The sequence below is a fragment of the Pomacea canaliculata genome, linkage group LG3 (assembly GCF_003073045.1).
Source record: "Pomacea canaliculata isolate SZHN2017 linkage group LG3, ASM307304v1, whole genome shotgun sequence".
Lineage (NCBI taxonomy): Eukaryota > Metazoa > Mollusca > Gastropoda > Architaenioglossa > Ampullariidae > Pomacea > Pomacea canaliculata.
In genome coordinates, this window is record NC_037592.1 from 26,750,987 (window position 1) to 26,765,340 (window position 14,354).

Consider the following 14,354-nt stretch of genomic DNA (forward strand, 5'->3'; position numbering starts at 1 on the left):
GAAGTTTGTCGATAGCTGGATCCACAGGAAAGGTGCGGGCAACTGTCCACTCACTTACCCTGCTGCGTTCTATCTGTACAGTCAACACCCTCAGACTCTTACCGACGTTTCTTAAACTAAGATTTGATAAATTTATGGCACTTCATTAAACAAAGAAACCAAAAGAACCGCTGATTATCTTAAATGTAGTCATAAGGTGCAAAGTACAGTATACACATCAGTTATTTCTGATAAAAACTCGGCACAAAAAAAACAACTTAATCGTTAATGTACAAAGTGAGAAAGAAAGAAGGGAAGAAACGGTTACAAGAGCTTCACACTTACGGTAACTTCCCCTAAATATTCAAACGTCCTTCTGTGAACATAATCACAACAGTGCACGTTGGCCACTCACGCCTCACTGGTAGGTGACATGGACCATTACAAACAATCACGCTGACTATAGTAAGGCGGCCCACACTTTCATCCCTGTCCATAATGACACTGGTGTCATCAGCTGGCTGATCTAGTCGCGCGACTCTCAACAAAGCGTTCGGTTCTGCATCACCACAGACGCGACAGGCCAGGGCCCCGAGTTTCAATAGCGCTTTTAAAAAAAAAAAAAAGGTTTGTCGACAAACATTTTCAACAACCCGGCGCAGGGTGGACCTTTTTTGGTCAATAGACACAGGGGGTGTGCTCACATCTGGAAACGCTGAATGAGGAGAAGAGCGTCAACACGCATTAAAACGATGCGGCGTGTGGTGTGCAGCGTTAGCATCAGTTTTACGGACCGAGACCTTCACATAAAGTCCTTTTCCTCCAACATCCTACAGCTGAAATGGAAGTAAGGATATAAGAAAACTCTTTTGACGTACGCTCACACGTTTACGGCCTTATTGATAATATGTAGTTTTGACACTGATGTGACCATGTGAAACCATTGCTGACGATGATGGGACTATGGCAGTAGCACATAATTCATCACTATTCACAGATGTGGCCAGTTATTCATTACACCTTTGAAGCCACAAAGCATGTATTCTATATCATCTAAGTCTTTACATGTACATCCACATGAATAAAAAGACCGTTTATCAGGTAATGCGTTAAGGAAAGATAGACGACTCCCCTTTACCCACCTCAACCGGTCTTCAGGAAATATATGTTTGTTTCTTTAAAAAATTCTACCCTCTTCCCCTTAAATGTCTGTAATGCACTCTATATAAACTCTGGATACAGTCACAGCTTTGCCCGCCGAGCCGAGAAAGGGGAGGCAGTTAAAAAGCAAGATATCCCAACAAGATTATTTCCCTTAGTCCCCACCCCTCTCTCTCTCTTTTGCTATCATTGCAGTGGCGTAGGTAGGGAGGCAAGAAGGTTATCAAAAAAGAAACTGGGGTGGCAAGAATATGCAAATTCTTCACTATCAGCATGGGCTTTGCCCCTCAAAGCCGAGCATCTTCCTACACCACTGCATTATAACTGACAGAAAAATGTCTTAAAGACTGCAAGTAAAACTATATGCATGACCGAAAATAGTATTACTGACGACTCAAAAGAGCTGATGTCATCCAAACATAATTTTATGGAAGTGTGCCATGAATTCTTGTCTAGTGAATTTACCGTATTACAACATTCAATTTGAAGTGAAACTAAATGAATACACTCATACACCTTTAACACAGGCAACATTTTGTTACCAACATTGATGTAGATGCATAGGAAGAAACTCAAAATATTAATAATGAAGCTGGAATAAAACACTATCAAAAGAAAAGTAATATTCACTTCTGATGCAAGTACCAGTGGGGAAATAAAGATACCATACATATGTAGCATCCAGGCAAATAAGATAGAAAAACGGTCCAAATTCATCCATCAAACAACTTTTCAAAATGTCATCTGGTTTTTACTCATCAAAAAATAAAAGGCTGACAAAACTTCAGTAAAGAATAGACAGTATTATGCATAGTGTTCCTATGGTGATCATCTCAAACCATAGTCTAGCTATGCAATATAAAACTGCCAAAATATGCATTTTAGATCATAAAACAAAAAAATATATTGACTTCAGCTGCGAGAGCCTGCTTAAAAGAAGCATATGACTGTTGCAATCAAATTGCAGAGAAAAGACAAATACCCTGATTTTAGTTGTAATGTGCATAAGAAAGTCTGTAAACAGTTATAAAAACAATGGATATAAACAGTTTGTATACACATGAACTCTAAACCATTATTTGTTTCCGTTGTGGAAAATCTGACTTGAAAAAACATTTTTTAAAGTACTAATTGTAAAAACTGTAACAGCACCTTAACATGTGAAACATTTTGACATGGAACATGATTAATGTACTATATAATGAGCTCTTAATAACAAAAAGTACATTTATGAGCCATCCAAAAAGATTTTAAACAAACATTTTGATCTAGCAAGGAAAAGCAACACAGCTTCAACACAGACGGATATAATGCTGTCCACATGTCCTTGAGGGTTATCATGTAAAAGAAACCAAACTTTGCAAACATTCTTTAAAAAGTTTAAATTCCTTTCGCAGACTTTACATAATATATCTACCATATTTGGTCTTTTAAATAATTAGGGATTTCTCTTTTCTGTTATAATGTGACCAGAATAAAAGCAATCACATCTGAAAAAATACACTCCCCTACCACTATATTTATATACTAAAACTTTCATTTTAAAAATCTTAAGTGTAAAAATAATCAAGTGCATTTAGCCCCAGTTTTGAACCGTCTTCTCTGACAGGAATTTTCCACGAGGAGAGGCTGCACCTGGAGGAATGAGAGCCAACATCACAGGAGTCTCAGCACCTACAATGATACAGGTAAACATACACAATGTAACCATGGACCTATTATATAATCATGATGGAATTTTAAAAAAAAATACAAATAAGATTGAAACATTAATACTGTATTTTAAGAAAAACAAAAAACAGGAGTCATTTCTTTCAGCTGAAAAACAAACACCATTTTTTAAGTGCATGTCGAAATTACTGAATAAATATACAAAATGTAAAAGCAAGGAGTGAGCATGCTGTCTACATTAAAAACATTATCTTCTCAAAGATTACCTTGGTCAATTGTTTTGTGTCCTTTGAAGCTTGACATGTCTGTGGCTACATAACCAGGGCAACACTGAAAAGTAATCATGACAACAATTTTACAGCTTCACAAACTTTTATGACTTAAAAATATTTGTATCATTGCACAACACAAAAATGAAAAGAAAATTTAAGATAAAATTAATGTGTGGCCAACTCATACAAGCTTGTTGTCTATAACATACTGCTGTGAGAAAGAGGTACAGTTCTTTGGTAAGCATACAAGAGCAGAAAAGAAGAGAAAAACTACATACTGCATTAACAATAATGTCTTCTCTTCCTTCAAGCTCCTTCTGCTGGATGAAGGACATGACAGTGACACCAATTTTGCTCACACCATAGGCTGTGTTAGGCCATCCTGCAGCCTCATGTTTGTTCTCCTTGGCCAAACTGCACAAGCCATTTTAAACCATATAATGTTTCAACCAACTGAACAAAAGACACAATCTTATTTGAAATTATTTCTCAAACACATGTAAACACTATGTTGGTACTTATACCTGACAAATTCCTCCATTAGTTTCTTAAGTCCATCCATTGTAAGTTTGGGTCTTTGAACTTTGCCTTTAGCTCAGGAGAGCACTTTCCTATTGCCATTTGAGACACCAAGCTAGACACATTACACACCCTGGACAAAGAACAAAAACAGCAAACTGTAGAAAGCAAAAACATTTTGCAAAAACAACTCTACCTGCAGATAACAAAAGGATAATATGTCCACGTTGATTTTATTCTTAAAATGTATCCCCAGATAATTTCTAAGGAACTTGGTACTTGGTTTGGAAATTATTTGTCTGTTATGAAGGAATTGTTTTCTTTTGCAAACTCCTACTATAACTTGCCCTTTCTATCCTGCACTCCTATCTCTGCATTCCTTCATGTTCTCGTATTGCTAACTGGTGCATTCTTGTATATATGTACATTGACTTTGTACTCAATTGTGATGTCTACATTACACAGCCTCTGTCCCTATTTTCCCTGGTCTCTTGTGAAGCGCACAGAGCTCACCTCCATTGGGGAAATGGGATATGCATATCCTATTATTATATTACTAAAACCAGTTATTATTGTGCTTTTAATTTTGTGTGTAATGTCAAGTGGGGCACAAACCAAACTATTTAAACCTGGGAAGAATAACTACATTAAGGTCTGTACGCATGCATGCACACACAAGTTTTATTATATGTTGGAAATGCACAGTTTATGACCACAAAATATTGTTGTCATCAAAATTGGCATGATTCATTGTCGTTATTTATAATTACTGTGATTACCATCCTGAGTCAATCTTAATGTCATACCTCATGTCATACTTAACCCAGTTAATTATCACACTGCAAATACAGATATGCTTTGTGCTTTGTGTCTGCTAAGATGTAAACATTTCCCACTCTATGGTATTTTATGTTTAACAAACTTCATGTAAGCCAGGAGTCTGAGCAGTGTAATGGTCACAATGCTGATGGCATATACCACATACTTATAGTCTGCCACAAATAACAATAATATCAAAAAATGCAAAATTTCTCAAGCCCATACTCACACTCCTAAGGAGCATATGCTCTTAGCGCCTAAGAACAAGAAAGAAACATGGACAGCAAACAAGGGACAGGAAAACAAACAAAAAACATATGAACTATAAAAGAATAAACAACAGTACTAACAAAGAATCAAATTAAATACAGAAAAACGTAAACAGGAACCAAATAACAAGAACAAGAACTGAGAGTAACATGATGGATGTTAACGGAAAAGGTGCCTTTTTACTCGCGTTTAAAGGATTCAATAGTGGGTAGATGGCAGATATGGGAAGGGAGAGAATTCCATTGTATCGCTGTACAATAACTAAAAATCCTGTATTCACATGTTGTTGTTCTGGTGACAGGAAGAGGAAGAATCAGACAAGGAGCGGAGTTGTCTAGCTAGGATGTAAGGGAAGAGGAGTTCAGAGATATAATCTGGGCAGGTGACAGCAAAGAAATTAAAACACAGCATGGACAGTTTGTACTACAAATACACTACAACATGTAAAATACATTCTGCTCTTTTAGTCTGCCGCAAACACACCACTTATGTAACAAATATATCCTGCTCTTGTTAATAACACCTGCACAGCTCTCATTGTTATTTTATTACTGAGATGTGGCTGGCTGGCATCAAAAGCTGAATAAGCAATAATTATTTACATACACAAACGTCAAGTTTTACCTTGCGTGGGGCTTCAATATTGGAAACAGTTTGTCACAAACATTTAGTGTGCTCCAAAAATTAGTTTTGATGGTTACTTCAGCCTGTTCAGAGAAGGGTGCTGTTGAATCCATCTTGATAAAAAAAGAAAAGCAAAGCAAAATTACCACTCTACTTCTAGAAATTGCTACAAAAATGATACATGTAGAAAATTTAAGGATGTTGATTGAGTGTTTTTGTCAAAGAATTTAAACATTAAAAATATTCACTAATGTGAAACAATTGGGTTCCAAACCTCATATACTTTCCAGTGCTATGGACACAAATACATTCTCCTTTTCCTTTTTGCACTCACCCTGTTATCTGACACCCTCTCCCCTACAGACACATGCATGCATGCACACCATCTTTATGGCATTGATTCTGGCTCTAATTTATGTAAAATTAATGATACTGTACAACATAAGACTGATAGACAACAGAAATGGCAACATGTTTAAACTGAATCATTCATGCAAATATCTTTTTTCTAGGTTTTTGTGTGAAAATTAATCTGAAGCTGAAAATGAGACAAATCAGTCTGCATAAAAGACCAAACAATTGATAAGCTTTCAGGTAATCAAGATTTAACTGTGCAAGTGTCAGATTTAACTGTGCAAGTTTCAGTAATTGCAAAATCATGCTCATTCACGTTACCCAGTCATCGCCCAAATATAGCCACAATTTCGTTTTCCATTAATTAAAAGGTATAACTGTTGTTTTTTACTTTCAAAGTTGGCTTTTATATAACTTAATTAAGTCACTAAAAAAATCACTGTGGTAGTACTGACATATTTAAAAAATCTAAACAAAAAGTGACTAAATTTGATAAGACATGAATAATACAGTACCTTGAAAGCAATGCCAGCGTTGTTCACCAGTACATCTAAGCCACCATAAGTATCTTGCAGAAAGTCTCGCAAACGCTCAATGCTGCTATTGTCGTCAATATTGAGCTGATGAAACTTGGGACTCAGACCCTCATTGTTCAGCTGCTTCACTGCATCCTGTCCACGGTTCTCATCTCTTGCTGATAACAAGAATTGAACTTCCAAGTGTCATGATACACACAATATCCATGTCTGATAATATCATTACACTGCATAATAATCATTTAGAGCTATTTGATGCCAAGAAAATATAAAGAAAGCAAGCAACAGGACTGGCTTGGAAGTAAGTGCAAAAATAATGATTAATAGGTAATTAGGTGGCAAACATTGACTGTTATTTTTGCATACAGCAACAGTTGTCCTCTTCTTAAATAAATGGAAATACTTTTGTTAGAGGCCTATGTTAACAAATATTTCACTCACACCATTCACCAGGTTTTTTTATATTAAAACTGTTTTTTGCACTTGCAATTATTAATTTGACCTTAAAAGTCATACTCACCTGTAAGATACACATCTCCTTTAAACTCCTTACAAAGGGCCCTGACTATAGCAAAGCCAATGCCTTTATTAGACCCAGTAACCTGAAAGAAATTGACATTTTGTTGTAGATGTCCTCTAAGTAAACATTTCAGTGGTTGGGTGTGTCATTGAACAAATCGACCCAGAACTACACAGATTTTGTATAAACCTTAACCAAAAGACAGCTCAACCCCTACCAAGATCAGATTGATCCATAGAAGATTATAGTGTACTGACACCACAGATGGGGTTGAGCCTCATTTTTTTAAGAAAGGATCTGTCTACCTAACCCTGCCTACAGCTTAAGTTTTCTTTTGTAACATGGCAGTAGAGCGTTGTGTAATTATGTAATAGTATCAAAAAAGTTTTGTCATTTTTATGTATAAGGGGGCTGCCCAAAACCTGGTCTACTGGCGAGATGTTGTTGCGGCCCTTTGCTCCAAATAGATGTTAACCCCACAGAAAGTAAAGGTTTAAGGGTACAGTAATAGTAGTAACTTCTTTTCATCAGAATTATATTAATAAACATTTGTGAAAATTGACTTACAACAGCCACTCGAGGTGCCATGTTCTTTGATGCTTTTGATGTCTCAATTCCTGTAACAGTCATATTTATGGTTTAATGTTTAAAATCTTACTTTGTGGGTGAAATTTGGAGCCAGCAGCAAAAAGTGCATTCGGCCTACACCACAGTTGCAATATTGGGCTAAGGTATGTAAGTTAGTGTGATCCATAACCCCTGCTGTTGTAAAATTGTTTATGAGTGGTTTCATCTGTGATTTGTGTAGTACATGTACCGACGACATTTAAGGAAAAGTTGAGTGATAAAGATTGTGTGCTTGTACAGAGGTATTGGCTATGATCGCTTTCAAAATAGTTGGGTGTTGGGGTTGTGTGCCCTGAATGAAGTGTCTTTAGTAAACCAGGATATTGAGCTTTTCTTAAGTATTGGGTAATATTAGACCTTGTAGTGTCATTTGAATAAAGTGGAAGCTTTGACCAGTTTTGGTGTGGTACATTACATTACATTGGCTGAATGGAGTGTTGACTGCTGGTCTCACTATATGTCAACTTTGTTTTTAATGTATGTAGAAAAATATTGGGCTTAAGTACACACACTTATATGAGAAACATGAAATCATTTGCAGAATGCAATAAATTTTAAAACTACCATAAATTTCATACTAAAATTGACTTTATTCCTAACAACTTTAAACCCTTCCGCGAAAACAGCAATGCAGGTTGTTTCATGGGTGGAAGCCGGAAACATTCCTGGGATTAAAGACTTTTCGAGAGCCACGTAGCACTAGATCATATAGAATATAATGTTATATGACACATATGAGTATATGCATATAAGTTTCATGCATATAAATTTCACTGTTTTCACATACATATTACAAGTGATACAATGTCTTTGATAGTTCACAATACTTACAAATGAACAACTTTATTAATCCTAATGGGCAATTATAACAATTTTTGCGGACATTTGAGATTCCGATTAATTTTTCGATAACCTCCGTGTGAAAGTACAGTATTAACTGTTCACATTTTAAAATCAAAGCCTCATACAATTCAAGCATTCAGATCAGTTGCGGAAAAACACACCCTTATCATACCGAAAACGAAACGAACTACTGACGATGTATCTTTTGAGTTGTATTTAAGGCTTATAAACCAGTGCGGCTTATTTGTGAAAAAAATCTAAATTTAAAAAAAAAATTAGTGGGCACAGTTTATATACTGGTGTGCTCAACAGACCGAAATTTACGGTATGTCATTCATAAGTCAAAATACATAAACAAATAAAAAGAAACTTTTGTATTTTCAAATTCGTATATACCTTACTAATAAGCAGTGGCTTTTGATCACATAAGGCAGAATGGAACCAGAACGTGTCCCGATATCACCTGCTTGTATTTGACACTGATGCAATCTTTTTAGCTAGAAGCAATGTGCGATTCATATAATGTATTAGAAATGTGCAAAGTCATTGTAATGCATTAGAAATGTGCAAAGTCATAGTGATATCCCCCTCCTGCTCTAGAATATAAAATATTCTTGTCTTGTCTTGGTACAACGCCATACATTGAACATCATGTCAGGCACAAGTAAAAAAAAAACTTTTGTTTTGTAGTTTAAAAGTAGTGTTACCTTACTAATTAGCAGTGGCTTTTAATCAGGAAGCCAGAATGGAACCTGAACTTTGTCCGGATATCGTCTGCTTGTGTTTGACACCGAGACAATCTTCTCAGGACAGAAGCAATGAGTGATCTCCCTTCTCTAAAAGACCTCGGAGTTCACTCTCCTTTAAAAAAAAAAACAAAAGACGACGCATATTGTGTGCCACTACTATACAACTTACGTTATATTTTGAGTAGAAACGCTAACTTGTATAAATGATACATCTTACTCTGAATTTCTTTTGTTTTTCAGTATTCCTGTAAGGGTCAAGTTAGTAGCACCAGATATATTTAAATTCCATCAGTTCGATCTTAACTGGATTTGAGATTGTAGGATTTCGACTGATTGTGGAGAATCATTCAAAATTACCAATATAAATCATGCATTACGAAAACTTTATAGTATAGCTATGTGATATAAAACTGCCAAAATATGCATTTTAGATCATAAAACAAAAAAATATATTGACTTCAGCTGCGAGAGCCTGCTTAAAAGGAGCATATGAGAATTGCAATCTAGATTGCAGAAAAAAGACAAATATCCTGAGTTTAGTATTGTAATGTGCATAAGAAAGTCTGTAAACAGTTTTAAAAAACAACAGACATAAACAGTTTTTTAGCCCCAGTTTTGGACCGTCTTCTCTGACAGGAATTTTCCACGAGGAGAGGCTGCACCTGGAGGAATGAGGGCCAACATCACAGGAGTCTCAGCACCTACAATGATACAGGTAAACATACACAATGTAATGATGGACCTATTATATAATCATGATTTTTTTTTTTAACAAGTAAAAATAATAAGACTAAAACATTAATACTGTATTTTAAGTAAAACACGATCCATGAGTCATTTCTTTAAGCTGAAAGACAAACACCACTGTTTTAAGTGCAAGTTGAAATTATGGAATAAATATACAAAATTGAAAAGCAAGGAGTGAGCGCGCTGTCTGCATTGAAGACATTATCATCTCAAAGATTACCTTGGTCAATTGTTTTGGGTCCTTTGAAGCTTGACATGTCTGTGGCTACATAACCAGGGCAGCACTGAAAAGTGAACATGACACAATTTTACAGCTTCACAAACTTTCATAACTTAAACATATTTGCATCATTGGACAACATAAAAATTTATAAAAAAACGTAAGGTAAAATTAATGAATGGCCAACTCATACAAGCTTCTTGTCTGTAACATACTGCTATGAGAAAGAGGTATAGTTCTTTGGTAAGCATCCGAGAGCAGAAAAGAAGAGAAAAATTACATACTGCATTAACAATAATATCTTCTCTTCCTTTAAGCTCCTTCTGCTGGATAAAGGACATGACAGTGACACCAATCTTGCTCACAAAACGCAAAACTATAGCCAACATCATAGGTCAGGACGGGCAGCTTCGAACAAACCCGAGCGATATACTCAACTCTTTCAAGGCCTTCTATTCACAACTATACACAGCAGAGACCACAGACCCCGAAACCCAAAAACACCTTCTACAAGACCTCCCACAACTAGACGGCGAGGCGACAGAAAACTTAGGCACACCAATAACTTTATCAGAAATAGAAAATGCCCTCAAGGACATGAAATCAAATAAAACGCCAGACTCTGACGGCCTACCAAAAGAATTCTACTCAGCCTTCCTCAAACACCTTGGACCCATACTAATCAAAATATACGCCGCAACATACGAGGCTGGCCACCTGACAAAAACGCAAAAAGAATCTTACATCACTCTAATCTGTAAAGACCCCAACAACCCCCAACACATGACAAACTACAGACCCATATCACTCCTCAACACAGATTACAAAATACTCACCAAAACACTCTGCAATCGCATCAAACCACACCTCCACCAAGTCATCCACAGCAACCAAACATGCGGAATCCCAGGTAGGTCTATAACAAACAACTGCCACCTAATAAGAGACATAATAGAATACTGCAACAATAGAGGCTACTCCAATCTCATCTTATCAGTAGACCAGGAGAAAGCATTCGACAGAGTCTCTCACACCAATACCTCCTGCAAACCCTCCAAGCCTTCGGCTCCAACACACACTTCTTACATTGGATATCCACAATATACACAGACATACGCAGCAGTGTCATCGTAAACCAACACGTCTCCGACTCTTTCACAATAACCAGGTCTGTCAGACAAGGCTGCAGCCTTTCTCCCTTGCTGTACATTCTATGCCTTGAACCTGTCCTCATCAAAATAAGGCAAGACAAACACATTAAAGGGATCTCCATACCGGGCAAACCGGAAGAGTGCAAAGTGTCTGCATACGCAGACGACAGCAACTTCTTTCTCAATAACCACCAGTCAGTCAGGAGGGTGATAACACACTTCCACCAGTACAGTAAGGCTTCAGGCGCCAAACTAAACATAACAAAAACAAAAGGCATGCTCATAGGAAAATGGAGGAGAGACACCGACAACCCCCCAGACATTACATGGACGGACAAACTGACAATATACGGGGTGCCTTTCGGTGACGTCACACAAGACGACATTTGGCACCCAGTCCTGACAAAGATAACTGCAACACTGAATCTCTCCAGACTCCGCCGCATCTCACTATATGAAAAAGCCAACATCATAAACACCACAGTCCTGTCAAAACTGTGGTACCTATCCTCAGTATTACCAATACCACCACACTACACCACACAAATAGAAAGGGCCATCTTCCGTTTTCTATGGAACGATGGTCACGAACCAATTAAGCGGAAGACCCTCTACCTGCACCCCAAAGAAGGAGGGATAGGCCTGCTGAACATACCCTCCAAGACGGAAAGCCACATCCTGGCCCAGGTGACAGGACTGTTCGGCAATGACGAACAGGACTGGACACACTACGGCCACCTATGGTTAGGGCTAGACCTGAGGAGGAGGTTCAGCAACTACCCCTTCACCAACAAGCATCCACACAGCACCGAAGACATACCCCCTTTCTACCAGTCTTGCCGCACAGCTCTCAACAACCTTCTCGCGGCAGACCCCTACTTCAGTCTGAACTCGGATACGAAAACGAAAACTCTATATCAAGCACTTCTAACCAAACGCACTATACCCCCAAGAGTACTCCAAGCCTTCCCACGAATAAACTTCGCAAACACATTCAAACACCTCAGCAACAAACACGTAGACCCATGCACCTTAGACACGTCTTTCAAAATTGCACACGACATCCTCCCAGTCGCAGACACCCTACACCGCAGAGGCATAACAAAACAAAAGATGTGCGCCTTCTGCCAGAACAAAAGCGAAACAACAGAACACATCCTCTTCTACTGCACGCACCTTCAGCAAACACACAAGCAACTAGCCACACTGTTGAACAAACTCGCAAACACAGCACCCACACTAGCCTGCATACGCTTCAACACCCTCCCACCCGCCCTATCAACAGCATCCCAAACAGCAGCAACCATCGTTCTCACAGAGTACAAACAAGCAATATGGACACTAAGAAACAAAGCACGCCTCCACAGACTCATTGTATCACCACCTCAGATAGCAGACGCCTTCACCTCGAGGGTCAACGCAAGATTGAAGAAGGACAAAGACACCTTGCCAGAAGAGCACTACCTCGATCTGTGGGGTAAGCTAATGTGAAAGCAACAGTTCGAGAGGGGGAAATCCTCCTCTCCGCACCTCCCCACGCAACTCGAAAGAAGAAAATGTGAAAGCAACGAATGAACAAAGACTTTCCATCTCCCAGATTTTGAATACAGGTAGTCCTCGACTTACGACGGGGATACGTTCTTAACGCGGCGTCGTAAACCGAATTTCGACGCAAGTCGGATCCTACGTTCATGACATACAGTACTGTACCATAATAACAGTACAGTACTGCAACACTTAACTTATCCAAACACCTATCCTAACACAGTACCCTACATAATTATCAATAAACATAAGTACAGTAAAATATTGTGCAGTATAATACGCTTTGTTATCACTGTCGCTGTCATAGGAGCAGATCTTGTCACGTGTTCAAGGATGCGATCTTTATCCTTGATAATCGTAGCGACAGTCGAACGACTAAGTCCTAATGACCTGCAAATTTCTGTTGCTGTTTTCCCCTTCTCAGATTGCCTTATGAGTTATGACTTCCGCCGCACATGGAATGAGGCGCACGTACAGTTCGACTTACGCCGCTAAACCTCGCAACTCGGAATGAGCTTCATTTACAGCGTCGTAACCACGAAACGACGTAACTCGAGACCGTCGTAACCCGAGGACTACCTGTATGTGAAAGGAACTTTGTTATTGACACTTGTGCATACTTGTAAATATTTTGTTTCCCCTTGTTTTTAATGTTTGAATAAACAAACATGGAAAAAAAACAACTTTATAGTGGTTCAGATACCTTCGTATGGAAACAAATTTGCTTTAGGATGGTTCAATTATGTATTCACATTGGTTGTTATGGAAGCGAAAAGGGTAACTTTCACCTTGACAACTCCTTCCCTATTTAAGCATGAACTTGTATTGCTGGACTGCTGGCAGACGATTTTTTTTTCCAGTTAACTCCTAAAACGAAGAATTAGGCTACAAAGCTTCCGGTTTATTCACATTTCATATTAACTCCTAAAACGAGGCATGAGACTACAAAGCTTACGGCTTAGTCACATTGTTTGCTCGGTAAGACTAACATTGATCGAAGAACTTTTAATTGCTAGGCTATAAACGTTTCTCTTGGCAGACAGACAGTAATCCACCGATACACGTCCATGATCTAAGTTTGTAATGTAGCGGGAGCTCTTGCTTAGTGCAGCGTGTACGGCTGACAGGGCTTACTCCCTTCACCCCTCATCTTCTTTGGATGGTCGTGCGAGCGGCGCAGCGCGAGGCGGACGACAACAGCCGGTCACATAACACCTTAGGTAAACTGTCCAGTATTAATAACAGGCAAACGTCAGTGCTTGCACCTGTTTACCGAAAGGCGGCTGGTCTTGTTTGGAAAAGCTGTAAAACTTGGGGTTTGAGTACGAGAGAAGTACTATTTTACCGCAAGGTCCCTATGGAAATCGGCTCGCGTCACTCAAACCACCCCTCTAGCTAAGTACAGCTTTAGTTCTGTCCACCCTGAGAAGTACTATTCTGCCGCAGGGTGCTTTGGTCCCGCTGGAAAGCGGCTCACATCACTCAACCTCCTCTTTCCCCACACCAGAGTTATAGGTGTGAGGATTTAGTAGAGTAGGTAGGTTAGAATAGATATAGTAGTTGTATGTGTAAATTATGTTAATAAATCTATGTCTTTGAACTTATTTACCTGTGTGAGCGTGTCCGTCCGAACGAATGCTAGCGTGTCGTTAAGGTGACCAGACGTCCCGCTTTAGGCGGGACAGTCCCGCTTTTGACCTCTTGTCCCGCCTGCTCTATATCGGGCGGGACGCCCAATGTCACGCTT

General features: G+C 38.6%; 2 protein-coding genes and 1 long non-coding RNA gene across 3 annotated transcripts; 1 reads left to right on the top strand and 2 right to left on the bottom strand.

Annotated features, from left to right (window-relative positions):
- Nucleotides 1-1,852: 1,852 nt before the first annotated feature.
- On the bottom strand, nucleotides 1,853-9,056 carry LOC112560870 (carbonyl reductase [NADPH] 1-like). Its single transcript, XM_025232971.1, is given in 10 exon segments — nucleotides 1,853-2,814; nucleotides 3,078-3,141; nucleotides 3,362-3,497; nucleotides 3,608-3,656; nucleotides 3,659-3,735; nucleotides 5,316-5,428; nucleotides 6,185-6,363; nucleotides 6,726-6,807; nucleotides 7,293-7,342; nucleotides 8,903-9,056. Coding segments are annotated over 9 exon segments (819 nt in total). The 5' UTR covers nucleotides 7,314-7,342; nucleotides 8,903-9,056; the 3' UTR covers nucleotides 1,853-2,716.
- A 447-nt stretch (nucleotides 9,057-9,503) lies between these two features.
- LOC112560872 (carbonyl reductase [NADPH] 1-like) lies at nucleotides 9,504-10,337 on the bottom strand. The gene is made up of 3 exons (XM_025232975.1): nucleotides 10,196-10,337; nucleotides 9,912-9,975; nucleotides 9,504-9,645 (listed from the first exon to the last, which is right to left on the bottom strand). The coding sequence occupies exons 1-3, from the start codon at nucleotides 10,301-10,303 to the stop codon at nucleotides 9,548-9,550; spliced, it is 270 nt and encodes an 89-aa protein (XP_025088760.1). The 5' UTR covers nucleotides 10,304-10,337; the 3' UTR covers nucleotides 9,504-9,547.
- Nucleotides 9,530-13,287, top strand: LOC112560874. The gene is made up of 2 exons (XR_003098613.1): nucleotides 9,530-9,659; nucleotides 13,032-13,287. It is a non-coding gene; the product is annotated as an uncharacterized LOC112560874 (long non-coding RNA).
- Nucleotides 13,288-14,354: the final 1,067 nt, after the last annotated feature.